At 37.5% G+C, this 27,436-nt stretch overlaps 2 protein-coding genes across 2 annotated transcripts in view; both read left to right on the top strand.

Moving 5' to 3' along the window:
• The window catches only part of LOC108710289 (olfactory receptor 1020), a 26,663-nt gene extending 12,813 nt beyond the window's left edge, over positions 1–13,850 (top strand). The window contains exon 2 of the mRNA XM_041585579.1: positions 12,888–13,850. Within this exon, the coding sequence (XP_041441513.1) occupies positions 12,888–13,850 (963 nt within the window). The remainder of the gene's footprint in view (positions 1–12,887) is intronic.
• A 6,085-nt stretch (positions 13,851–19,935) lies between these two features.
• Positions 19,936–23,082, top strand: LOC108712330 (olfactory receptor 1020). The gene is made up of 2 exons (XM_041585580.1): positions 19,936–20,518; positions 23,012–23,082. Exons 1-2 carry the CDS (start codon positions 19,936–19,938, stop codon positions 23,080–23,082), a joined length of 654 nt encoding a protein of 217 aa, XP_041441514.1.
• The last annotated feature ends 4,354 nt before the right edge of the window (positions 23,083–27,436 follow it).

The following is a 27,436-nucleotide window of genomic DNA, read 5'->3' on the forward strand; positions in this document are numbered from 1 at the left end:
CTTCCCCCCTACATTTCCTAACATATGGCACATAAACTATACACTGGGACAACAATATGGCAATATAACAACCCTATTAACAACTCTATTTTATTTAGGTTTCCCGGGCTTGTGTAGTGTAATGTATTTGCTGCAACATATATGTCCATTCAACTTTAACTTCCCACCGTATGCAAATTAGGCAACGCTAGCTCAACTTCGATTCGCTTGCTGCAGTAACGCTAGCGCAACTTCGCCAGCGTTCGGCGCCCTGGTCGCAACTTCAGATTTTAGTGAATAAGCGTTGAATCTACGCCTGGCGAAGTGTTGTGATGTGAGCGAAACGGACGCTAGCACAAATTCGCGCTTAGTGAATCTGCCCCTTGGTCTACTAAAAATCTTTTAAAAGTTAATTAAACCCAAAAGGATTTTGCCACCAATATGGATTCATGCAGTGTAGTAACCCACAAGTACAAAGTAGTTTTTTTCTTATTTACAGAGAAAAGGGAAATCTTTTAAAAAATTATTTGCTTAAAATTGAGTCTATTGGAGATGGCCTTCTGGTAATTTGCAGCTTTCTGGCGAATGGGTTTCCGGATAATGGATCCTATACCTGTACAGAATTTTTGAAATTAGTAGTCATATTTATTTATTTTTGTCTAAATTATTTAGCATTTTGGTGAAAAGTGACTTACCCCACAAAATGTAATTTAGTAACAAAATGTGTGTGTCTCTGTCTTGTGACACCTTTACATTAAATTCATTGTTGTAAATGAAATAAACAGGGCTTTACATTCAATATTTCCCTTGGATTGAGCCTAAATAGCAGTAATTTGTATCCCTGTGTGTGGTGCTGATACAACATAAAGAGCAGCCAGTAACCTGAAGAAACACTAATATAGAAATAGATTAGCGTTGTTGCTGCTTTGTGCCATGAAATGACATGTTAATATAACATAATATGTTAAAGGACAAAGAAAAGTAGAAGCACACTTATGCAAAAAGTATTGTACAGTCACTGACTAAAACTGGCTCTTTTATTCTGTGCAAGAAAATACATTATATTATACATCAATTGGGAGTCCACATCTGATTTCCAATTTAGTTAAGCCTAAGGGACTCGCCCCAGTTCTCAGGCAATTATATGCAAACAATTCCTTTATCAAAAGATAACTGTCCCGAGGCTTTTTTCAGTAAAAAAATATCATTTTATTTAAATTAGCGTTAAAACTCAGATACATACTGACCCCACCAGGCCCACCTTACGCGTTTCGCAGCCTCCGGCGCTTAGTCATAAATTAGCGTTAAAACTCAGATACATACTGACCCCACCAGGTTCACCTTACGCGCTTTGCACCCTCCGGCACTTAGTCATAGGTTGACTAAGCGCCGGAGGGTGCGAAACGCGTAAGGTGTGCCTGGTGGGGTCAGTATGTATCTGAGTTTTAATGCTAATTTAAATAAAATGATATTTTTTTACTGAAAAAAGCCTCGGGACAGTTATCTTTTGATAAAGGAATCGTTTGCAAGAAAATACATTGTTAAATAAGTTTGCCCCACAGCTATCAGAATAAATTGTGTCTCTTGGAAATAATCATAATACAATTAAAATTGGTAGTTTTAGAATCCCTTGTTAAAAGCTGTCAGGATATTAATGTTGCTATTTCCATTTTTGCCCTTGAGCTCAGTCTGGTAACATTTAATTTAATATGTCTCTTGGTGACAAATTAGGAAATGTTTGCTAACAGAGCCAGTAGTTCTCAAAGGGGATGTCGTCAGAACTATAGCGTGCTGGTGTCAGACCGAGTTTGTCTAACTCTAATTGATGGAACTCAGAGAATCTCTCTGCGGATTCATTACTGCAGATTAGGTAGCAAAGACAAAAATATTGGCTTTATTTTCTCCATTCTGTTGTTCTAGTATTTAACAAAGAGCTTTAAATAGGATCCATAGGTAATATTATAGTCTTAGTAAGAGGAAAATGTGTCAATGTGGCTCATAAACTAAGGTGCTAAATTCCCAACAACGACCAGTGAGGGCTTTTATTTTTGAAATTTTTATCTTAACTTGTGTAACTTTGGCCTATGATCTTATATTAGCCCTAACGTATTCACTGCAGCTGGTTTGTTCTAACACAAGTGTAGTACAACATAACAACCAATCACAGATAATGCTTTCATTGTTCTACTTGCAATAGATGATGATGATTTTTTTTACTTTGATTTCTCTTTATTGTCTTTACCGTACTTACGGTACAACTTATTATACAGCTATTCCGTATGTTCATGTTCACAAAATTATATGCTATTTTTTCATAGTGTAGTTTTACAGTTGTTTACAGTGTTCCACAATTAAATTCTACGCAGCCAAGTGAGTTGATTGTAAAATGTAACAATATACCAGGAAAGCATAAGTAACCAGATGGAAAACATTGTTGTGCAGAAAGCCCTAAGTCAAGCATTCAGGGCATCATGACTTTATCCTGCTTAAAATGTGTTGGCAAACAGTAAAGCAAATAGATACTCAGCTGCTGTGAAGCCTGACTTGGAGCAGGTTGCAAAGAAGGCAAAGAGTAGTTTTATTTGGTTTCTAATAAAACTGGTTTCATGCTTTGTTTACTAAATATCAGTAGTGCATGAATCCATTTACAAACATTGCAATATCTTAGTGCTAAGGGACAAATCTACTAAAGGGTGAAGTTACTAACGCTAGCGAAAATTCACCAGCATGACGTCATTTTGCCACTTCACTAATGGATGCTGGTGTAAATTCGCTAGCGAAGTCGACCTACTCTAGCGCTACTTGGCAGAAGCCAGACGAATTTGCGTTATGGCGAAGGGACGTAACTACGCTAATTCACTAACTTGCAGATTATTGTGAACGTTACCTCTTGCGCCAGACTTTACTTACCTCAGACCAGGCGAAGTGCAATAGAGTAGATAGGGATGGTTAAAAAAAAGTTGAAGTAGAGTTGAAGAAGGGGAAGTAGAGTCTAAAATAGAACAAGGTTAGAAATGATTTGTTTGTACCATCTCCGACAGTTGAGGAAGTTTGGGGTCTCTTCGAATATCCTAAATACTATCCATTTCGGAAAGTGGAAAGTGTCCTAACACAGAACATTACATCCTGGCTTGGAAACAGTTGTGTCCAGGACCGCAAAGCGCTTCAGAGAGTGATACGTGCAGTAGAAAGTTGCTGCAGGTCAGCTCTTCCATCCTTGCTGAACATTTACACCAAGAGATGCAGGACCAAAGCCCTCAGGATTCTCAAGGACTAATCACATTCCAGTAATGGGCTGTTTCACCTACTAAAATCAGGGAAAAGGTTTTGCAGTATCCTAGCCAGAAATGAGAAACTTAAAAGGAGTTTCTATCCTCAGGCCATTAGACTGCTGCACCAGGACATGCCACCTTACCCATATTTTCCCAAATCCCTCCCCCCCTTCTTTTTCTCACTTGCACCTATTTGACCTATGTGACACTCTACATCACTACAGTACAGTATTGCGCTGCTGTTTTTTTTTATATTTTTATACTTTTTTATACAACTTTCACTCACTGACACTTATGTAAATAATATGGTTTATGTCCCTTTACCCATATCTCCTACCCCCTTACTTTTTTCACTTGCACCTACTTGATCTATGTGACACATTCAGTCACCACAATACAGTACTATACAATCCACATACATTGCACTTTAATACTGTGTACTGTTACTGCACAGTTTTCTTTTATTTCGCTATCACCATGGTTATTTCACCACCACATGGTTATTTGTTGTACTGTACTGCACTGCTGTTTTTATATTTTATATTTTTATACAATCTTCACTCACCGTCACTTATGTACATAACATGGTTCATCTTGTACTACATATGCTCTGCTGCTATACTTAATTTTAAAAAAATGTAGACTTTTTTTATGGTAATTTTTTGTACTTAGTTGTAGTATTTAACTAGTATGTTTTAACTTTGCACAGTCTAATAAAGGGGATAAGGATGCATTTCACTGCATGTTGTACTTGTATAACTATGCATGTGACAAATAAAGAATCTTATCTTCTATACTAAACATAAACCTGAACTTACTGCACCACAAGCCTAAACAAACAAATGATTTATGCTTTCAAAGTTGGCCACAGGGGGTCACCATCTTGAAACTTTGTTATACATCTTTGCAAGACCAAGACTGTGCACATGCTCAGTGTGGTCTGGGCTGCTTATCATCAATTATTAAAACAGCACAAGTGAAATAATATCTGCCAGAAGCCGATACAGCAAGACTGATTAATAATCAGAATAGGCAGACTGCACTGGGTCCTGTGTTGTCTTGTTACCTAATATGGATTTTATAGTTTTTGTATTGTTTAATACAAACTTTCTCCAACTCTGCAGATCCAGTGGCTGCACGGCCGGGCCAAGATGACAAGGCGACCTAGGTGCCTGGTCAGCTATCCCCCCCCCCCATTGTAAGCGCGCGTGTGTGTACACACTCGCTACTGTGTGAAGGCGCCAGTGCACATCAACCATAGAGATTATAGGAAAGGGAAAGTCAGGGTCATGACGGAGGGCGGGGAGTGACAAGGGGAAGCAAATAGAATCCCAGTTTATCTGTTTAAATCTGGCTCCATGAACTTTGTCCCTGCAGCTGGAGTTGGAAACAGTAAAGGGGATGTATAGGCAAAAATAAAATCCAATACAAATCTCTACACAGTAGCCGACTGCTCTACAGGGAAACAAACAAAGCTGCTTGAGTTCAGCATGGCTGGAAAGTAAGGTGGGGGCTCCCCCTGCTGTTCATAAGTTTGACTGTTTCCCTGCAGAGCAGTTAGGGACCATCTGACAATTCCTATCCACAGTAAATGAAGGAAGAATTTTACTGCATACAGTCAGGTTTCTTATAAAAACAGTACATATTTTTTATTAAAATATATTGGAGATAGGTTTCTTTTTCATTAAAGTAAAAATAGGATTTATTTTTTTGCCTTTACATGCCCTTTAATAAATGAATCTTTAATTCACTGCCAGGGGCAGGGGGTAAAAAACACAGAAAATACATGCTGCCCATAATCAGAGCTCCAGATCAAACAAAATAGCTCACGTCAGAACGTTTACCTAGTGGTTGCCTGTTTGATAATTTAAAGATTGATCTCACTTCTGCCGTCAGAAGCTTAGCTTGTACATTTTATTGGTCATATCCTGTATTCTGAAGCCTGATCATGCAGCTTGAACAAAATCATTACAATTACTTTGAACTATCGAAAATGGGCTTTAAAGACTCTATTAACTTCTGGCGGGGGAAAATATTTTTCAATGCTAGGTGCTCTTTAATTACTTAAAATCACTAGATATTGTTAGGTTTTTAGCTAAATAGAGAAGTTGAAACTCATTTCAGTTTCCAATGCCCTGGTTCTTATAATTATGCTTATCAGAATTCACAAATAACCCCCCCCCTAATAATAAACTTCTCTATTTCTGCAAGGGGGGCGTTGCTTGGTATTGACATTTTGTAATTTTGTAAACTGATTTATGCAAAACATATACAGGTTGTAATATACTTATGTTTGGCAAAACTATTGTTTAGAAGAATATATTATCTAACAATGGTGGCTATAGATTTTATTTCCCACCTGCCTTTGAGAAAATACCACAAATAATACACATCTGACCTTTTCTTGTTGCAATCAGGATCAAATAAAGGCAATTCCTCCCAGTGTCCTCAACCCAGGATTTTTGATTGCAGTTTTAAAACACAGATTACAGCATGATTATAATCTACCTTTACCCAACCTTAATTAACTTCATATCACTTCATATTTATGGGGTCATTAAATTGACTTGCAATATCCTCCACTATATGTCAGTGCCATTATCCAGCTTTTTATGTGAATTGATATTTATACAATTCATTGTTTGTTTTTATTATAATATCATAATGATCTGACATATTGCCCAGAACATTTCAGCAGATAAGTGTGGCACTTTGGCACAGGGCAGCCATCAGGGGGGGACAGGGGGGAGAGTTGTAGGGGGCCCTGCCATGCCACACTTACTTGATTAGCCGGGCCCCCCGTCTTTCTGAGAACTGCTGATTTCGGGAAGGCATGGAAGTTTAAGAGGCCCTGGCCACCAATTTTCTTATAATGTGGGGGGGACCTGAACACCAATTTTGGCCACTAGTTTTTTTTCTCATGTGGGGTCCTAGCCACCAATATTTTTTAATGGGGGGGCCCTGGCCACAAATGTTTTTTTATGGGGGGCCCTGACCACCAATATCTTTTTATTTATTATTAACATGTGGGAACCCCAGCCACCAATATTTGTTTTGTTTTTTTACTGTGTGGTGGGGAGGGTGGACCTGTAGGTGGGGCTTGTGCTGTGCGCAGCCCAGGGGGCCCAGGAAATTTTGTCGTACGGGGCCCTGCGATTTCTGATGGCGGTCCTGCTTTGGCATACAGATGGAAAGGGCCAAAAACTCATAATGAGAAAAGCAAATATTCATTAGTTGCCATCGATTTTCTCTATTTATAATACTGCTCTCTACAACCAACATTGCACAGTTTTTTATTAAATTGTACCAGCCGTAAGACTTAGGTAAGTGGAATTAAATTTTACCTTTCAGAAGCATACATTCTGTTAATTAAAATGTAAAATATGGTTTGAAGTGTTAAAAATAAGCAGAATTAACTGTGCTTGCAAATAGGATTTAAATATTAGGGGCGCATTTACTAAACTGAAATTAGTCTAATTTTTTTATGAAAACAATCAGACCAAACTCCCTTCCACGATTTTAACTCATTTATCAATATATTTTTCTTGGAAAAATCGGTGCAACAAAGGGCCATGACAAAATAGAGTGTCAATTCGAAATGTATGATTGATGATTGACAAAAAATTTGAGTCTTCCCCCTAAAAACCTGATCAGAAAAAATGAGGTTAATTTTTTGCCATTACTTTGTTCTTTGTTAAAAACAGCTGCAGTTCTACCCATGCTTTTGCTTTTCAAGCGGCATATAGAAAAATAAATAGACTGGTATCTTCCCTTTATATATTATTCCACAAAGCATTTTGGAAAGAAATATAACAAGGGTTTAGATGCAGAGGGTTTTCTGTAATAGTTAAAAATAAAAGGCCATTTAAAGCATTTTAATATTAATTATTATGTCATTAAAGGGAAAACGTGTTTTTTTCAAAATGCATCAGTTAATAGTGCTTCTCTAGCAGACTTTTGCACTCAAAAGAGCAAACAGACTTTTTTATATTTAATTTTGAAATCTGACCTGGGGGTAGACATATTGTCAGTTTCGCCGCTGCCCCCAGTCATGTGACTTGTGCTCTGATAAACTTCAGTCACTCTTTACTGCTGTACTGCAAGTTGGAATTATATCATCTAGTTAGGCCACTGGTAAGAAATAATACGATAGACTAGCTGTAAAATAGATGTATTAAAAATCTACTGTTTGTATTTATTGTTTGCTTTTTATTTTCTCACCTTGATCCATGTTGCCCAGCAAACACTGTTTGTGAATATGGCTTCTAAGGGAGTAAGAATTTTTGCATACATTAGCTGCTTATAAATGGCTTATATCTTGAACCAGACTAACACAATTAAACAAAATTAGCACAATATAAATCTGCTAGATATCTCCCATACACATTTCCCACTTCTACACCACCTCCTTTTTTAGTCAACTTAAATCAATCTTTAATGCAGAAAAGATGATACTGTTGTTTTGGAATGTGCAAATGTAATGTACTGACTAATAATGCAAAATCTCTCAATGACCCTCTATTTATCCAGCTTGCATTGACAGTGGATTACAGTCCTACACTCCTCCCTTAATGTTGGGCAGATTTATCAAAATGTGAGATGAGCAGTGTTGGACTGGCCTGGCGGGACACCGGGAAAAAACCCGGTGGGCTCTGACCCTCATGGGCCACCGCCGGGCCAGACCCCCTCTCCCCATATTGGGATCCCCAAAAAAAAAAAGAATTTCTGCGCCTCATAGTAGTGGGCGGGCGGGAGGCCGGAGGGGGGCCCTGGATAGCGGTCCCGGTGGGCCCCGGGCCCCCCAGTCCGACCCTGGAGATGAGAGCTCACTTTATATTCATTCCTATAGGAACTCTAACGTTCACCTGTTGATAAAAACAATTCTAAAAAACCCATAGGAATGAACCGAAAGTGGGTGAGTTTTTCTGTGGTGAGCTGTAATTGCACATTTTGATAATTCTGTCCCTTTGTTCCAGTCATTATTATTATAGTGGTGCCAGTTAATTCATTACAGAACAATAATTAATTTTCTATGGTAGCAGGGTGCTTTGTTGTTATAGCAAATGGCTATTTCCCCTGAATACTTGTTAAAGCAGAAAAGAAAAATTAAACCCGAGATAAACCTCTGAGGGACATGCTGCTTCCAATAATTAATGATTTTTTAAATCATTAATGTGTTACAATGTTGTGTCGTGTTTTTAATGTTTGTCACAGTTCACAAAATTAATATAATCAGTTATTAGTGTTAAAGATATAGTAGTTCAAATGGCAACAAAACCAAACTATTTCAGTTGAGCTGTATTGCTTTACTGGTAGTTCTGCTGTGTATGTACATTATAAGAAACAAATTCGCTTTAGATTTGCTGCAACCAGGCAATGGTTTGCATGAGTGACTGCAATATGAATAGGAGAGAGTGTGAATAGAAAGATTAGTAATAAAAAGTAGCAATAACAATAAAGTCGGAGCCTCTCAGAGTAATGTTTTTTTGGCTGATGGGATCAGTGACCCCTATCTAACAGTATAAAAACAGACGAAAAAGACAAGTAATTAAAAAACTAAAAAAAATGACAAATTAATACCACTGGAAAAGTTGCTTAGAATAAGATATTCTATTACAAAAAGCTAACTTAAAGGTCAACAACCTTACCACGTGGCACCTAAGTGCTACCTCCTTTATAAACTTTGTTTAATTTGTGTATATTTATTGTATTATGTTACTCGTCCTCCATGTGTGTACTTTTTTTTTTTACAATGTACAGCACTGTGGGTCCCTACAGCCCTTTACAAATAAAGTTATACATACATACATACATGCAAAATAAATGAATGAAAAAGAGCAAATTAACAAATGAATCATCAACATATGTTGTTTCTGTGAATGTTTTATGATGTTCCAAGTGTAAACTATTAATTTAACCTAAGCAAACAAACCACAATGATGCGGCAATGGCGGAGCTCACCCGACACATCCCGTCTCCTCTTTGACCGGAGCTCTCGCGATAAACCGGGCACTTATCCCTCGACCGCAACATCACATACTCACTTGCTTCAGAGCGCTGATCAAAGCACATCCAGGTGGACGGGCAATTTAATAACAACTTGGCTTTATTGAGGCGCATATTTAGATTACATTGCAACAGTGAGGGTGCTGAACTGGCACTTGGCACATCATCAGGGTTATAGAGTCATCCTCCTGGATGTGTTTTGATCAGCACTCTGAAGTGAGTATGTGATACTAATTTAACCTATAAAATGAATTTTTATCACTAAAATCTGGTGGAAGTTAATAGGGTTAGCTCTCTTGTGTGAAAATCTCTTGTGAATCAAAGAGGTTTTCGGTTCAAGTTGATATCTGTACACATCGGAATGTTTGTTTATTTTGTATTTGGCTAAATATGCAAATTTGTGCTCTTTATTTTGTATACAAATAGGCCTAAATTTGTTATAGAGTGTGAGGAGGGAGGGGGAATTTGAGGAGTGCAGTGATCTAGGAAGTACTGAATGGAAAGTGAAAGTAAGTGACTGCCCCGCCTCTAGGACTGAGGCATAGAGGAGGGGCAGGCAATATTTGATGGACAGCTGAAATCGTTTTAATGAGTTTATAAAATGTATGTATGTTTTAAAGAAAAAAAAAAGAATTTGGGTTTCATGTTTAATTTACATAGGACTTTCATTATACAGCTTTTTATGTGTGGGTGACAGGTCTACTTTAATAAAATTACAAATTCACATTTCTTTATATTTGTATAATAAATGTGCCTTAATTATGTCATACATTTTACACCACTAGTGACGTGTATATCATAGGCAAATTCCAATATATGCAGTGCTTGTCACATAAACAAAGGCTCAATTTACTAAATGTCCATCCAATGTGAATCGTAATCAGAAAACAGATAATTCATGTGAATCTGTATGTCAGCTGTCTGTCCTAAATCATGATGTCGACACACTCCAGTGCTTTTGCTATTGCACCTTGAGTTCACATCAGTGTCGAACTGGGATGCCAGAGGCCCACCAGAAAACCTTAGACTGTGGGCCGACTCCTCTCTCAGTCTCTTTATTCTCCTAGTCTTTTATATCTAGTCACTTTATTCTTCCATTCTTCGGTAAAACATTACTGACATTTGTATTTAACACTTTATTTTCTGAGAGTGTGATTTGGGTTGCAAAGTAAGGTTGTGATATGGCTTAGCACTGCTGCTGAGCACCACTATCCACTACTATCCCATACAGCAAAATGCCATTTTGCATTACATACTACATTGAACTGCTGAGAAAACTTCTGGATAACCCATTTTAGTCTATAATAAGTCTGCCCCAGTTTTAGGAAACTGTTTTTATATTTATGGGATACATCTAAAATGACTTCAAAAACAAAAAGCTTGTATGCAAATCATTACTGCAGAAGCACCTCAATTTGAAGTTTTTGTGGTCTATGCTGAGTGTAGCCCGAAATTCTGACTTTTTCTTGGTTTTCCGGGGAAAAAAATAGAAAAAGTAAAGCAAAGGCCCAAAAAATTCAAACTATTCTGGAAAAAGCCTGAGAAATTTGAGCAATTCAGGTTTTTATCACATTTTTCAGCGATCTGATTAAATTATGTTTTTTTTATTAATAAATAAGCTAAAATCAAGCATGGGAGTTTGGTAGTAGTTTTTTTCATAAAATATTAGATAAATTTGGATTTTAGTAAATAACCCCCATATTGTATGTTTGGAATATTTCTGGAATCCCTGACTTTGATCTTCCATAAATTTTCTCCACACTTTTTATAAAATGGTGTAAAAGATATGAAATAGATAACACAATATCTTAAATAACATGTTTAATTAATCCAATGGAATATTTACAAAACTCCTGGGATATATTCTCCCTGTAGCATATAGTGTAGAATACAATAAAAACAGCCCAAGCCAGGCATTTATTACAGACACACAAGTTCACCTTTAAAGGTCAGCCTGTTACTGCAACATAAAATATTTGGATTTTTATTGTCAACTTTATACATTTGGCTATCTAATCTGGTAATTGTTATATCCAAGACACTATACATGTACTGGTACAGCTCTATTTGACACATTTGGCAAAGGCTTAAGATACAATTCTGACATTATTTTAAAAACAAAACCTATAAAAGGAGATTGGATTATGGACTAATTTATAGAGAACTTTGTGGAGAATCATCTTACCTTTTGAAAAATATGATGACTGAATATTATATATTTACATCTGCATAAGAATACATCTGTCTTGTGTTAAATTGAAATGGGTTTATTAAGCTTGTTATTAGCAGGATTTAACTGTAGCGCGAATTTCAAGCTATTTTTGTGTATTTCAACTAGGGATTAGTCCGAATTCGAATTGAATTTGAAAAAAATTTGAATATCATGTTTAACTGTCTCTTTAAAACTTTGACTTCAACCATTCGCCATCTAAAACCTGCCGAATTGTGTTTTAGCATATGGGGGACCACCTAGAACCTATTTGTAGTCAATTGGCGGACTTTTTAAAAAAAATACTTTGAATCGAATACGATCTTACTTCCATTCGAATGATTCGAATACAGCCTATTCACTCGCAGAAAAAAAACTTTGATTTTTTAAAATAAATTTCGGTTGGTCTTTTTATTCAGATTTCAAAGTTTTGAGAGTTAAAAAAAAACTCCCATTACTTCGAAATTCGACCCTTGATAAATCTGCCCAATGTTGTAAAACATTTCTAGCTTACATCTTCAGTTAAGCTTTAGTTCTCCTTTAAATATGTTGATTCTCTTATCCCTTATCTGGAACTAGGTCCAGAGTATTCCCACATCTGTGCAGACTTTGGTAGATATCAGCAGGAATCAGCAATTTCAAAATGATTTGCAGTATGTCTGTGAAGGTTCTCAATCATCCGGCTCATGGTATATCTATAGTAATAAGTCAAATCAACTGGACTTGCTGTATATTTCTTTAGTCATCTGATTGGCTTTCTCAGTTCATTCTGAATGTCTGATCATCTTCAAGAGAAAAATACAGCAAGTCCAGTTGATTGTTGATTGTTACTATAGATATGCATTTCCAAAAGGTCCAGTGTTTGTTTATCCGTTCCCAGTGATCCCCAACCAGTAGCTCGTCAGCAACATGTTGCTCTCCAACCCCTTGGATGTTGCTCCCAGTGGCCTCAAATCAAGCACTTATTTTCGAATGACTGACTTGTGGCAAGAGTTTATTGCATAAGTAGACAGTACACATAGGGGCTACCAAATGGCCAATCACAGCCCTTATTTGACACCCCAAAAACATTTTCATGCTAGCGTTGCTCCCCAGCTGCTTTAACATCTGAATGTTGCTCACAGGTTCAAAGGGTTGGGGATCCCTGGTTCAGACCAACCTTTTAAAGAAGCAGCCAAATGCCACCAAGTATATGAAGTTACCCTTGAGTTTGCATGTACATTCAGCTTAGTTAATCTATGTATTCTCCTATCTTGAGGTATACAATTGACTTTGCAAATTGTTCACTTCTGTCCACAGAATAAGTAGAATAATTCACTAAAATAAATATTTTGGCTTTTAGTACAGCTAGTAACTTTGAACAAATGTGTTTTTCTGAAATGACTCTTTTTTGACCATATTCAATAACTTTTATATTTCAGATGTTTCCCGGTTACTCTATAAAGAAAAGAAACCAAACATCTGTTACAGAATTTCTGCTGTCAGGTTTAGTTGATAACCACAACCTAAATGGTATTTTCTTTGTATTCTTTTTATTCATATACTTAGTGACATTAATTTGCAATATTTCCATGATTTCTTTAATTTGCTGCTCCTCTACACTTCGGAACCCTATGTATTTTTTTCTGGGCCATCTTTCTTTCTCAGACATCTGCTATTCTTCTGTCATCACTCCTAAAATAATTAGCAACATGGTTTCCAGGCAAATGGTTATATCCTTTAATGGCTGTGCTGCTCAGCTCTTCTTTTTTTGCCTATTTGGTGGTACTGAATGTTTCCTTGTAACTGTAATGGCATATGATCGTTATGTGGCAATTTGTAATCCTTTACTTTATGTCATGATTATGAGCAGAGATCTTCTGCTGAAACTGGTTGGCATTGTCTATTCCAGTGGATTCCTATTGTCAGCAATACAAACAGGCTGTACTTTTCGTCTGTCTTTCTGTAATTCGAACCATGTCAAACATTTCTTCTGTGATATCCCCGCACTGCTGAAGCTGTCCTGTACTAATACTTTTATTAGTGAAATCATTATGTTTGTGTTATCTGGTCTTCTTGGAACCTTTTCTGTTTTCATTATTTTGATTTCCTATGCCAACATAATATCTTCTATACTGAAAATGCAGTCATCTGAGGGGAGGCACAAAGCATTTTCAACGTGCTCCTCTCACCTTGCAGTAGTCACTTTATTTTTTGGAACAGCTTTATTTGTGTATTCAAGGCCCATTTCTAGCTATTCAATTCAGAAAGATAATATCCTATCAGTATTTTATACTGTAGTCATTCCAATGTTAAACCCAATTATTTATTGTCTTAGAAATGCTCAGGTCAAAGCTGCTTTTATGAAAACAATACCCAAAACATTTGGTCATGGTTTCAATTAAAATAGACTTTAATGAAATAGAAAAAAAAAAGGATCTGGATTCCTTTCCTAACTATTGTCTGGCCATTGTTATGATTTCTGTACCTTTTGGCATTTTTCTTTGTTTTCTTTGGCTTTACTTATGATTTTGCTTTGATTGTATTTTTGTTTTATTTTCTTGAAAAACAATTATAAATAAAGACATTTTAAAAAAAAAATAGACTTTAATGGGTTCTCAAACCAGTGTTTCATTTGCCAGTATTATTTAAGAATTCATGTTGCATATTTATTGTTTCTTAGTTTTTTGAATATGTTAAATAATGGTATTTCTATATTAGGTGTAGTATTATATCACTAAGGCTAAAAGAGCTTATAAAGGGTACAAAAGATATATTTTGCAACCTAAAAATTAAGTGATACAGTCACATTTGTCAAATGTTGTAAAACACAAAATTCAAAGTTAAAAACCAAAGTTAAACCATTTAGTCCTCCTTTCTCCAGCTGGATCTCCCATCTCTCCCTACCAGGACTTCAGATGAGTTGTCCAAGGACAACACATCCCCCATCACTCCTACAGTTACTCAAATTGTTAACCTGAGACTTTACCGTCCTGTGTGTTTGCTGGTCCATGGCATTTAAAAAAAAAACGTTCTAATGGAAAGCTCCCAGAGTATGTGAATTTCGTTTAGAGTACCTACTGTGGATACATTCCATGGGGCACTATGTGCCATGATTTTCTTCTTACAGAGAAGAAAAGACTTGAGAGATCCCTGGGTGGTCTCTGCAGTTTCTTAAAGGAGAAGGAAAGTTGTTTATCACCAAATGTTAGGCACCACCAAGTAAATATATTTACTTATACCCCATGGCCGTTCATTCCAACGATCATTTCCCTTCTGGCTTCTTCTTTCTTCAAATTTCCCTGGAGCAGATGCATGCGCAGCAGAATGAAATAGCCTGCTTTATAGTTAAAGTTTAGCTTTTCACTCTAGAAGAAGCCAGAAGAGGAGCACTCCATGGGGCTCACTGGAATAACCTCGGGCCGGTGCCGTTTTCTGCTGATAGGAGCACTGGCCCGGGGTTTCAGGTAAGTAAATACATTCACTTGGGGGTGCCTAACATTTGGCACCCCCAAGTGGTTAATGACTTTCCTTCTCCTTTAAGAAACTGCAGAGCCCACCCAGGGATATCTCAAGTCTCTCAGTTTCTCAGTGGGGATAATGAAATATATATATAATATATAATAAAATAATTATTGTATTGTTATGTGGCATCTGTAATTCCTGACCATTCAATAGAGAATAATGTACCTCCTATTGTAAAATATAATATTATAAGTAACCTTAAATTTTTATAATAAACATGTTTTAGTGACTTATGTTTCACAAATTATATCACCAAGCACGATAAATAGGACTTGTGCTGAAAATGTAGTCAAACAATTTTTTTCATTTTAAAAAATATTATAGATCTAATTTAATTTAAAAGATGGGTTTTTTGCTGAACTTCCCAACCCAACTCCTTTTATAAATAGGACAATTTGTTCATACGCCAGCCATAAAGATGGCTACAATCATGTAGAAAGATCAGTGCAGGCATAAAAAGCTATTCCTGATAGGAAATGCCTGCACCTCAGTATTCTATTGTAAAGTTTTTTTCACTATTCTATTCTAAATTTACCTATACTAGATATACCATGACCTGGATGAATGAAAATCTTCATAGTCATTCTATTCTAAAGATTTTTTCACTATGACTTTGACAACAAAGTAAGGTCCAGAGGGACCCATTTTTCTTATACACAAACAAAGACTTTTGCTGGCTAGTAGTACTTAATAAAAAAAATAAAAAAACAAACAAAATAGTAGCAGTAAAATTCACATCATACAAAAAAAACTCACTCTTTCTCAGAAGACATGTTTAAATGCAGATGTGCATTCGGTGAACAACAGCATCATACTAACACTAACACTAAGTACAGCACAACAATTGGTGCATAGTTGTTTTCATTAAAATGCCTAATATTAAGTACATGCACTGATTCACATTCTTCTATATTAGCATGGGGTGCGCCAGTTTGGTGGCTGGCAGGCAAGCATTACAGTGAAAGTCATATGAAGACACTTTAGTGCAAGAAGTAACCATGGTACATAATGCTGAACCAAGGCAGACTTTATTGAACAATTTCTTTCAAACGTAGGTAACAGACCGGGCTCTGATTGCCGACTCAAGAAAACTGTTTACACAATATACACTACTTCAGATAATATTCTCCAATTCTCACACACTCAGCATTTCTCTTGCAAATCCTCCAGGACCCCTGCCATGTGAAAATGTACTGGCAGAATGTCATTAGGCATTGAGAGGGCCCCCTCTCCCAATAAAGCTTTCCCCTTTTTCCTCTGTTGTATCTCCTCTAACCTACTCCTGAATGAACCATTTCCCTAATAGTTCTCTACCCTAATATTCTCACTCCTCATCAGGACAACATACTGTCCTTGCTGGCTCCCCCATTTTATCTCTCACTCCTCGAGTGAGCTAACACCCACTACTATTCACTTACCAGTCCTGAAGGATACAGCCTCCCACCTGGCTTGGCAACAACAATCTTCAGTCCTGTCTGTTTGATGTTAGGCCAAAGAGGAAGTTCCCTGCTTCTTCACTTTCTTGTTCTGTGTAGGCTCCTGAAGGGAAAATTGCCTCCATGCGGACCTCAAGGGCTGCTGCCACCTGCTGGCTGAACTGTAATTTTACCCAAACTAAATACATCTTAATTTCACCTTCTTACAAGATAGGGCACACTGTTCTGAAGAGTAGACTCTGTATTTAGCAGCTGCCTTGAAAAGTGGATTTTTGGAAAAATGTATCTAACCCCCAAAATTCTATCTAACTCACTGCAAGAATCTAGCTTTTTAGTAGGGTCAATAAGATACCTATTCATTCTGAATCAAGTATCTCAAGTAGTTTGAAAAATGATTGAGCCAGTAAACTTCACAAGTATAACAATCGTCTGCAAAAGCCAAGGGGGTTATTTATCAAGGTCCGAATTTATCTTAGTATTTGTAAGTTAGAAATCCAAGCAACTCTGATTGCCTGAATGGACCTTATTTATGAAGAAAAAAGCCCGAAAAAATAGTGTCGGGCAAACTTCGGAGCTTTCCCCGAAAACTCCAATTTGTTCGTGGTTTCTTCGCAAAAAATTCCGAAATCTACAAAAAATCTTTGTATTCTGAGTTTTTTGAGCAGGAACCACAAACTCATCGGATATTGGTACGGACATCAGCTGGGACTATTGGATATCGGTACGGACATCAGCTGGGACCTTCCCCATTGATTTATACAGGACCTCAAGTGCTTTTAGATGCCGGGGATTCAGATTCAGAGTTTTTAGACCATCGAACCTTCCCCATAGGCCAACATTGCACTTTGGTAGGTTTTAGGTGGCGAACTAGGGGGTTGAAGTTTTTTTAAAGAGACAGTACTTTGACTATCGAATAGTCGAACAATTTTTAGTTCGAATCGTTCGATACAAAGTCAAAGTCGTAGTCGAAAGTCGAAGTAGCCAATTCGATAGTCGAAGTAGCCAAAAAAAACATTTGAAATTCAAAGTTTTTTTTTTATTGTATTCCTTCGAGCTAAGTAAATGGGCCCCTATGAGTAGGGGTTAAAATATATCGGTATAACAGGAGTGTTTCACAGCATAAAGAGATTAATTGGTGAGCTGTCCTAAACACATACACTTATGGGTCTTAATAGCAATTTTTTTACTGTCTGGGTAATCATAAAATATTTTGCAATATTATGGGCAGATACTTTTTAGTCAGAATGCTTCCAAACCCATCACTGCCATTACCCACAGGTAAGTATATAAACAAGTCTGCATTCTTACCTAATTCTGTGTTCCACTTTAATAACAATGCCTCAGAATAGTATATTGCAACCATGAAAAATGTCTCATAGACCTGTGTTTTCTACCTTCTAGATTCACAGTTTGAAGAGTTATACATATCCTTTACAGAAATTATAGTACATGAGAAATTACATTTTGTGACATAGTTCCATAAGACAACCAATTTCATATTATTGTCTTTGCCTTTATCTCATTTTGGTCAAATGATTTAGTTGCACAGTACATATTCAAATAAAAATTGTACTTTGTATAGATATTTAATACAATTAGTGAATCATCATTTGGGTGGGCGAGTCCTCAATGTGCTTGATATGACAATAAGTCAACTGATGACCTGAGTTTGCACATGTAGAGAATCAGAACCAGAATTCTATAAATTGGTAGCCTCAGTATTACAGTTTGACATTCAGCAAAACTACTGCAGGGCCACCATCAGGGGGGCACAGTTGTCCCAGGCCCAGCAGAATTTTGGTTTAAAGAGGGCCCCAGCTGGGCTGCGCTTTCCGGATTAGCCGGGCCCCCCTTAAGAGTGTGGACATTGCTGAAGATCTGAAGCCGCAAATGCAGCTGAAGCTGACGCTCTGAAGCTGTGAATGGAGTCGAAGCCAAATACCCGAAGCCAGGAATGGAGCCGAAGCTGCAATAAGAGCCGGAGCCAAAGCCGAAAACCTGAAGACCTGAAGCCCTAACAGAGCCGAAGAAGAAGATCCGAAGACACAAAAGAAGCCAAAGCCATCAAAGCTACAGCTGCTACTAAAGGGTTTTTAAACTTGTGGGGGGGGGGGGTAGCTGGCCACTATTTAAGTTTTTTTACCTTTTATTGGGGGGGCCCTGACCACAATTTTTTTATTTTTAACTTGTAGGTGTGGCTCTGACCACCAATGAAGATTTGTTTAACTTTTATGGGGGCCCCTTCCCAACAATTGTCTTTTTTTTTAGCTTGCACGGGGGACCATGGCCACTAAAGGTTTTTTTTTAACTTTTAGGGGGGGGCCCTGACCACCAGTTGTTTTTTTTTCAACTTGTAGGAATGACACTGGCCACCAATGGGTTTTTAGAATAGATGTTTTTAGCACCTTTATTTTCATGGTTCTTTGCTGTGGTATGGGGGGGTGTGGGGCCTGGGGTGGAGCCTTCGGCTGTAGGCAAAACCCAGGGGCCCCAGAAAATTTTGTTGCATGGGGCCCCGTGATTTCTTATGTTGGACCTGTGTTTCTGTCATTTTGGACTGGTTTAGTAAATTCCACCTTTAAAGTACTATCACACTTTATTTAGGTTAACGACCTCATACTGAGAGGTTAGGTTTTGTTGAGGTTTATGAATTAATATACTTAGCTTCTTGCATATGTGTGTGGTGGGGAGAACATGCCTTTCAATCTTCACCTCAAGTGTCATTAGAATAGATTAAAGGAAAATTGATGAACTGTATGGAACTTCATAAATGTATTATAGCTAAAAATTCATAGAATTAAAGTATTATTTGCTGTGATACTTACTGCTGAGAAAATATTGCTCAGCTCTACAAGAAGTGTACATTACTGTTCATCACGTTTGTGAGAGGGCCAATTTCCATGAAGAATATCCAAGGGCAGATTTATTCAATATCGAGAATATAGGTTCCCAGCGGTTTGACATTTTTCCCATTTATCATAAAACTGACAGCAGTACAGAAGCTGGAATAGTACAGAACCCCAAAACATATTGTGCAGCATTTCTAGCCTATATCTTTTTAAAGGTTTAGTTCTCCTTTAAGAAAGATACCTGGGCCAATTTATCAGAACATGTTTAGATGCTAGAATGTCTGATGTTTGTAACATGATGCACGTTGGTTATCTGCTTTGTCTACATTTTAGCTGTTTGATTTTCATTGAGCTTGATTTTAATGACAGCTTTAATTTGTTGGATAATACGTTAAGTCCCTAGACAGCATTGGGCCCACCTGGGCTGCTGTCTCAGGGACCCCACTGCACCACTGTGTTTTTGCTGCGATTGGCCCAAAGAAAGGAGGTCGCAGGGCCAGCAGGGCCCACAAGAGTTTTTTTCCCGGTGTCCTGCCGACACTGTCCCTAGATCTGGATATTGTCCAGATTTTCCAGATTCTTTCAATAGGCCAGAGATCAATACTTACTTCATGGTTATTATGTATTTTAACTACAATTAACCATACTATGTGTTTTAACTTTAAGCAGAAAGCTGCTTGATGGAGGTAAGAAATCAAACATCTGTTACGGAATTTCTGCTATCAGGGTTGGTTGATGACCCCAGCCTAAATTATCTCTTTTTTGTGATCTTCTTATTAATGTACCTAATGACATTACTGGGCAATTTTTCCATGATTTCTTTAATTTCCTGCTCGCCCACTCTTAGGAACCCTATGTATTTTTTTCTGGGCCATCTTTCTTTCTCAGATGTCTGCTATTCTTCTGGCATCACTCCTAAGATCATTAGCAACATGGTCTCCAGGCGGTTGGTTATATCCTTTCAAGGCTGTGCTGCTCAGCTTTTCTTTTTTGTCCTGTTTGTGACTGCAGAATGTTTTCTTGTAACTGTAATGGCATATGATCGTTATGTGGCAACTTGTAATCCTTTACTTTATGTCATGATTATGAGCAGAGATTTTCCGATGGAACTGGTCGGAATGGCATATTGTGGTGGAATTATAACAACAACAATACAAACAAGCTGTACTTTCAGGTTGTCATTTTGTAATTCCAATAAGGTCAATCATTTCTATTGTGACATTCCCCCATTGCTGAAGCTTTCCTGCACTAATACTTCTATGAGTGAACTCTTAGGGGCAGATTCATTAAGGGTCGAATTTCGAAGTTAAAAATACTTCGAAATTCGACCCTCGAATTGAAATCCTTCGACTTCGAATATCGAAGGCGAAGGATTTAGCGCTAATCCTGTGATCGATCGATCGAAGGATTTTTCGTTCGATCGAACGATTAAATCCTTCGAATCGAACGATTCGAAGGATTTTAATCCAACGATCGAAGGAAAATCCTTCGATCAAAAAATCACAGGCAAGCCTATGGGGACCTTCCCCTTAGGCTAACATTGACTTCGGTAGGTTTTACCTGCCTAAGTAGAGGGTCGAAGTTTTTTTTAAAGGGGAAGTACTTCGACTATCGAATGGTCGAATAGTCGAACGATTTTTCGTTCGATTCGTTCGATTTCGATCGAATTCGAACGAATTTAACCAATTCGATGGTCGAAGTACCAAAAAAATACTTCGAAATTCGAATTTTTTTCATTCGAATCCTTCACTAGAGCTTAATGAATCGGCCCCTTAATGTTTCTCTTATCCAGTATTTTAGGAACATTCTCTCTTCTCATCATTTTGATTTCCTATGGCAACATCATTTCTTCTATCCTGAAGATAGAGTCATCAGATGGCATTTTCAACATGCTCCTCTCATCTGCTAGTAGTCATTTTATTTTTTGGAACAGCTATATTTGTTTATATAAGACCTATTTCAAGTCACTCAATCCAGACGGATAAAGTGATATCATTGTTTTACACTGTAGTTATTCCTTTACTGAATCCAATTATTTATAGTCTTAGAAACATACAAGTCAGATCTACTTTCATGAATACCATGCCTAAAGTTTTTAATCATAAGTGAATTTAATATAGGCTGCTTTAGAATATTTCTAAATAGTTATTTCATACCGGTGGCAAAATTGTGTATCTCTTTATTGATATATCTGCATACAGGTTTGGGCTGGGCCAGTGGGACACCTGGAAAAAACCCTGTGGGCCCCACTGGCCCAGAACCGCTTCCCCCTGTCTGCCTGAAACTAGCTGCCTGAAGAAAAACAGGTTCATTCTGATCGGGGAGAGGCAGCTGGAAGAGGGTTACGGTGGGCAAGGGGGACCCTGGAGTTGGCAATGGGGGGGTTGTGTGGACCCCTAACATGGCAGCGTTAGTGGGCCCTGCCCCCCACGGTCTGCATACACATTCAAATAAGTGAAAATATTTAATAATGATACTATCATTTTATACTGTGGTTGCCATTATATGGGATGCATTGATACATTTGTGTATCTTGCTATCACACTTGGGTTAACAGCAACATTTGTTTTGCACACCATGATTTTGTTGTCTAAAAGTGATCAGAATCATCCCTGATTTTGAGTGATTTCATGCCTTGTTTTTAGGTAAGAAAACATTTATCTGGTATTAGGCAAGAAAACGTTTCTAAATGGTAGGCAGATTTTTCTATTAATTTTGAATAAAGGAACTTCCAGTATGGAGTGTCAGTGTTTTAGGCCCATTATACTATACAAGATTTATCATGGTTCTCCAAATTTTTGGAGTCGCTTGTTGATAATAAAACAATCTATTTATGCTTGCTGAGGCTTCCATTAGACAATCATAAAGGGAAAATACCATTATCAGTTATTCCATATTCTGAAACTAAATTTCACTGCTAAAGCTTTCTGTGGCATACTGATAAAAACATTTTAATCAATGTGGGGGGTATAGCTGTATAATATTGCCTGTGCTTTATGCCTCAAAGGGCTCATTATATCCCAGTAAATGGGGTGCGCTCTGATTTTGCTAATAGTGCTCAGGACATGGGATTACTTATAAAAAGTAATAAAATTTAATCAGAACTATTTAATAAAAGAAATTATTTCTTGAAATTAAAAATGGCAAACTTGTTCTTTTTAACACAACCCATATGTACATTGTCTCTCTAATCATTGGTCGTATTGATAGAATTGTTCTGCCACTGATGTTTTATGCTTTTCAGATTTGTATACAAATGTACACTATAATCATATTTCATAATTTACTGTACAATGGATAACAGTAGCTTTGACTGTTAAAGGCAATTTCTTCCTTTAGATCAGCATAAACTGCAAAGCATCATGGTGTGTGCTATGTATGAAATAAAAAGGTGTCCAAAAAGATTAGTTTGGCAGCAATAAAATATTGCATATTTAACAAAATGTGAGAGTTTCTTGCAAAAAACTCGCCCACTTTCTGTTCATTCCTATGGGATTTTTAGAAGTGTATTTATCAACAACTTTCACCCACTGATAAATACGCTAGTAAAAATCACATAGGAATGAATAGAAAGTGGGGGAGTTATTCTGTGGTGAGCTTTAATCTCACATTTTGATAATTATTCCCCTTGGAGAGCATTAAGCCTTTATATTGATCTAACTTTCACTTCATCGATGTCCTCTATTTGTATTATTGGATTGTGGCTTTGTCAGAGTTTCTTTTTGTTTTGTTCTTCTGTAATACTGGATTCCACAGGAGACATGTCTGTCAGGGAGTTTTCCAGCCTAAGGTTAGTGGTATTTCCAGTATTTTCCCTGCTGGCATAGATACATAAGGGGAATCTGCTTCCATTCAGGCCATCTCGAGTGTGAGTATCAACAGGCATAGCTTTAGCCTCACAGCACATGCTTATTTGGCTATTTTAGCTTTTCTGTGCTGAAACAGTCCTGTATGCACACAAGATGAGGCACATGGGAACAAATCACTTTTCTTTAAAGATATTCTAGCAGAGAAAATAGTGTATCCTACTGACCATAGCCCCTTTAGCTGCTGTTGTGCTTCAAGGAGTTACCTACTTTTCTTTCTTAAAAGAATGAGGGTTTTCCTTCTTACCTGCATTCTTCTGCCATGGGGGCAGATTCTCTAAAGGGCGAAGTGGCTAACAATAGCGTTAATTCGACAGTGTGATGTCATTTCTGTACTTTGTTAATTCCCTAATGGGCGCAGGCGTAACTTCGCTAGCAAACGAGACACACACTAGCGATCATTCGCACTCTAAGGCCAAGCTCATTTTCTCTCTTGGGAAGGGACAGAACTCTGCAAATTCAGTAAGATGCAGATTTTACTGAATGTTACCTCTTGCGCCAGACTTGCCTTCGCAAAAAGTCCCAAAAAACGCTGTCGTCTTTTCCTTTTTTCAGGGTGATATGCTGCAAAAGAGCATAATTTTTTGGGTGGGGGGGTAACCGGCTTCCCCCTACATTTTCTAACATGTGAAACATTAACTATACACTGGGCTCACGTGTAGGGCAAGATTTTATTTTATGAAGGTTCCCTGGGCTTGTGTAATGTAATGTATTTGATGAAACATATACGTCCATTCAACTTTAACTTCCCACCATATGCAAATTAGCCAATGCTAGCGCAATTTCGACAGTGTTCGGTGCCCTGAACGCAACTTCAAATTTTAGGGAATTAGCGTTGTCTGGGCAAAATTACGCATGGTGAAGTGTTGCAATGTGGGCGAATTTGCCCCATGGACTTTAAATAGCCAAAGAATCTGGTACCAAAGGTTTCCATCAAGTGCTTGTCAGGTGATGGTTGCTTGAAAAGGTGTCAATCTGCTTTTCCAGGCAACTATCACTATTTACACTGTTTGATGTATTTCATAAAGCCCTACAAATCTAAACGCTCATTCATTTTAAAAGTAGAAAGTAGTGGTACAGATTATTGTTTTTTTAATCTTATATATAGCCAGTTCAACCTAATAGAGAGAAAAGGCACAGTCTAACATTTTGTAACAAGAGGTTTGTTATTTTTTTTTACATCGCAGTGATTTGAGTAGGGCGACATGCAGCTGATATTCTGCAGGATGCACAGTGCATAGGCCTACATCTGATAGTAAGAAAACAAATGAAACATTACAAAATAAAAATGTAAACATATAAAAGGAATCAGCTCGAACAAATAACATACTGGAGCTTTAGGAAATAGCTTAAGTAATAAAGTTAATTAAATAAATAAAAATATAGGTTCTCTTAAAGCATCAAATATTGGGCAAAGCAGCAAATTTATCATACACAAACATGGCATTTGTTTATGCTTATGTGTTTTTGTCTCCATACATGTTTCCAATGTGTACAGGCACAATAATATTGGCCCATTTATGTATGACGGGTATAAATAGGAAAAGTGAGCCGATTACTGAAACCAGAAGAAATGTCCATAAAAACATTCTATCCAGCACTTGCGCTACATACTTCCAGTCTTCAACCACCTGTGAGAGGGAAACAAACAGACATTAGGAAAGTGTAATTGTAGCTCTATTGAAACAGTAGGAATGGTGTGGTGGCAAATGCATTCCAGAGAGTATTCAGAGGGACACTCCTAGAAGAGAAAGAGTGGGGCTTACCAGAAAACCAGAAGGGCTTATGGGGCAGTGTCTTTGGTATAAAGTTGCCAATACCTCAAAGAAATCAGGGACATTTCTAAATTGCCATTGACATAGTGCTGTTCTACTGTTCTACTTGTGTTTAATTTAAATACTATCAGTTTGTAGTTAATTTGCTAGCTGCTAGCTGGCATTAAACAACCCTGTGTTTATGCAAATGAATGGGAGAAATACATACTAAACTCTCTTGTAATTCTTTTGTTTTGTTGAGGGAGGGAAATTTGGTCTGTACGCCCTAATAAACTGGCATATACTAACAGTTCTATACAAGGCAGCCCACCCAGGACTTTGTCACTTTAATCAGAGCAACACGTTGGCATAATGGTCCAACAATTCTAAAATCGAATGATGCTTCACATCTATTCATTTATCTCTGTGCTGAATGACCCTTGTGTGTATGCTGAATGTGCTGCTTTTTTCCCCTGTGTTATTTCTTCACCCTTCCATTTGGGACACATTCAAATTGAGCTTGTTGACACATTAAATCATAAATAAAATAATTTAGGTAATTTCAGAGTTTAAAGCTTCCAAGTTATTTGTTGACTTTTTTGAAGTTGAAGTTTTTTTAAAGAGACAGTACTTTGACTATCGAATAGTCGAACAATTTTTAGTTCGAATCGTTCGATACAAAGTCAAAGTCGTAGTCGAAAGTCGAAGTAGCCAATTCGATAGTCGAAGTAGCCAAAAAAAACATTTGAAATTCAAAGTTTTTTTTTTATTGTATTCCTTCGAGCTAAGTAAATGGGCCCCTATGAGTAGGGGTTAAAATATATCGGTATAACAGGAGTGTTTCACAGCATAAAGAGATTAATTGGTGAGCTGTCCTAAACACATACACTTATGGGTCTTAATAGCAATTTTTTTACTGTCTGGGTAATCATAAAATATTTTGCAATATTATGGGCAGATACTTTTTAGTCAGAATGCTTCCAAACCCATCACTGCCATTACCCACAGGTAAGTATATAAACAAGTCTGCATTCTTACCTAATTCTGTGTTCCACTTTAATAACAATGCCTCAGAATAGTATATTGCAACCATGAAAAATGTCTCATAGACCTGTGTTTTCTACCTTCTAGATTCACAGTTTGAAGAGTTATACATATCCTTTACAGAAATTATAGTACATGAGAAATTACATTTTGTGACATAGTTCCATAAGACAACCAATTTCATATTATTGTCTTTGCCTTTATCTCATTTTGGTCAAATGATTTAGTTGCACAGTACATATTCAAATAAAAATTGTACTTTGTATAGATATTTAATACAATTAGTGAATCATCATTTGGGTGGGCGAGTCCTCAATGTGCTTGATATGACAATAAGTCAACTGATGACCTGAGTTTGCACATGTAGAGAATCAGAACCAGAATTCTATAAATTGGTAGCCTCAGTATTACAGTTTGACATTCAGCAAAACTACTGCAGGGCCACCATCAGGGGGGCACAGTTGTCCCAGGCCCAGCAGAATTTTGGTTTAAAGAGGGCCCCAGCTGGGCTGCGCTTTCCGGATTAGCCGGGCCCCCCTTAAGAGTGTGGACATTGCTGAAGATCTGAAGCCGCAAATGCAGCTGAAGCTGACGCTCTGAAGCTGTGAATGGAGTCGAAGCCAAATACCCGAAGCCAGGAATGGAGCCGAAGCTGCAATAAGAGCCGGAGCCAAAGCCGAAAACCTGAAGACCTGAAGCCCTAACAGAGCCGAAGAAGAAGATCCGAAGACACAAAAGAAGCCAAAGCCATCAAAGCTACAGCTGCTACTAAAGGGTTTTTAAACTTGTGGGGGGGGGGGTAGCTGGCCACTATTTAAGTTTTTTTACCTTTTATTGGGGGGGCCCTGACCACAATTTTTTTATTTTTAACTTGTAGGTGTGGCTCTGACCACCAATGAAGATTTGTTTAACTTTTATGGGGGCCCCTTCCCAACAATTGTCTTTTTTTTTTAGCTTGCACGGGGGACCATGGCCACTAAAGGTTTTTTTTTAACTTTTAGGGGGGGGCCCTGACCACCAGTTGTTTTTTTTTCAACTTGTAGGAATGACACTGGCCACCAATGGGTTTTTAGAATAGATGTTTTAGCACCTTTATTTTCATGGTTCTTTGCTGTGGTATGGGGGGGTGTGGGGCCTGGGGTGGAGCCTTCGGCTGTAGGCAAAACCCAGGGGCCCCAGAAAATTTTGTTGCATGGGGCCCCGTGATTTCTTATGTTGGACCTGTGTTTCTGTCATTTTGGACTGGTTTAGTAAATTCCACCTTTAAAGTACTATCACACTTTATTTAGGTTAACGACCTCATACTGAGAGGTTAGGTTTTGTTGAGGTTTATGAATTAATATACTTAGCTTCTTGCATATGTGTGTGGTGGGGAGAACATGCCTTTCAATCTTCACCTCAAGTGTCATTAGAATAGATTAAAGGAAAATTGATGAACTGTATGGAACTTCATAAATGTATTATAGCTAAAAATTCATAGAATTAAAGTATTATTTGCTGTGATACTTACTGCTGAG

This window comes from Xenopus laevis, chromosome 3L (assembly GCF_017654675.1).
Source record: "Xenopus laevis strain J_2021 chromosome 3L, Xenopus_laevis_v10.1, whole genome shotgun sequence".
NCBI classification, from domain to species: Eukaryota; Metazoa; Chordata; class Amphibia; order Anura; family Pipidae; genus Xenopus; species Xenopus laevis.

Bases quoted from the DNA above. Each gene is read 5' to 3' on its own strand.
- LOC108712330 (XM_041585580.1), top strand. From the start codon at position 19,936: ATGGAGGTAAGAAATCAAACATCTGTTACGGAATTTCTGCTATCAGGG. The intron at 20,519-23,011 runs GTGAACTCTTAG...TGGATTCCACAG, and splicing joins CTGCACTAATACTTCTATGA to GAGACATGTCTGTCAGGGAG.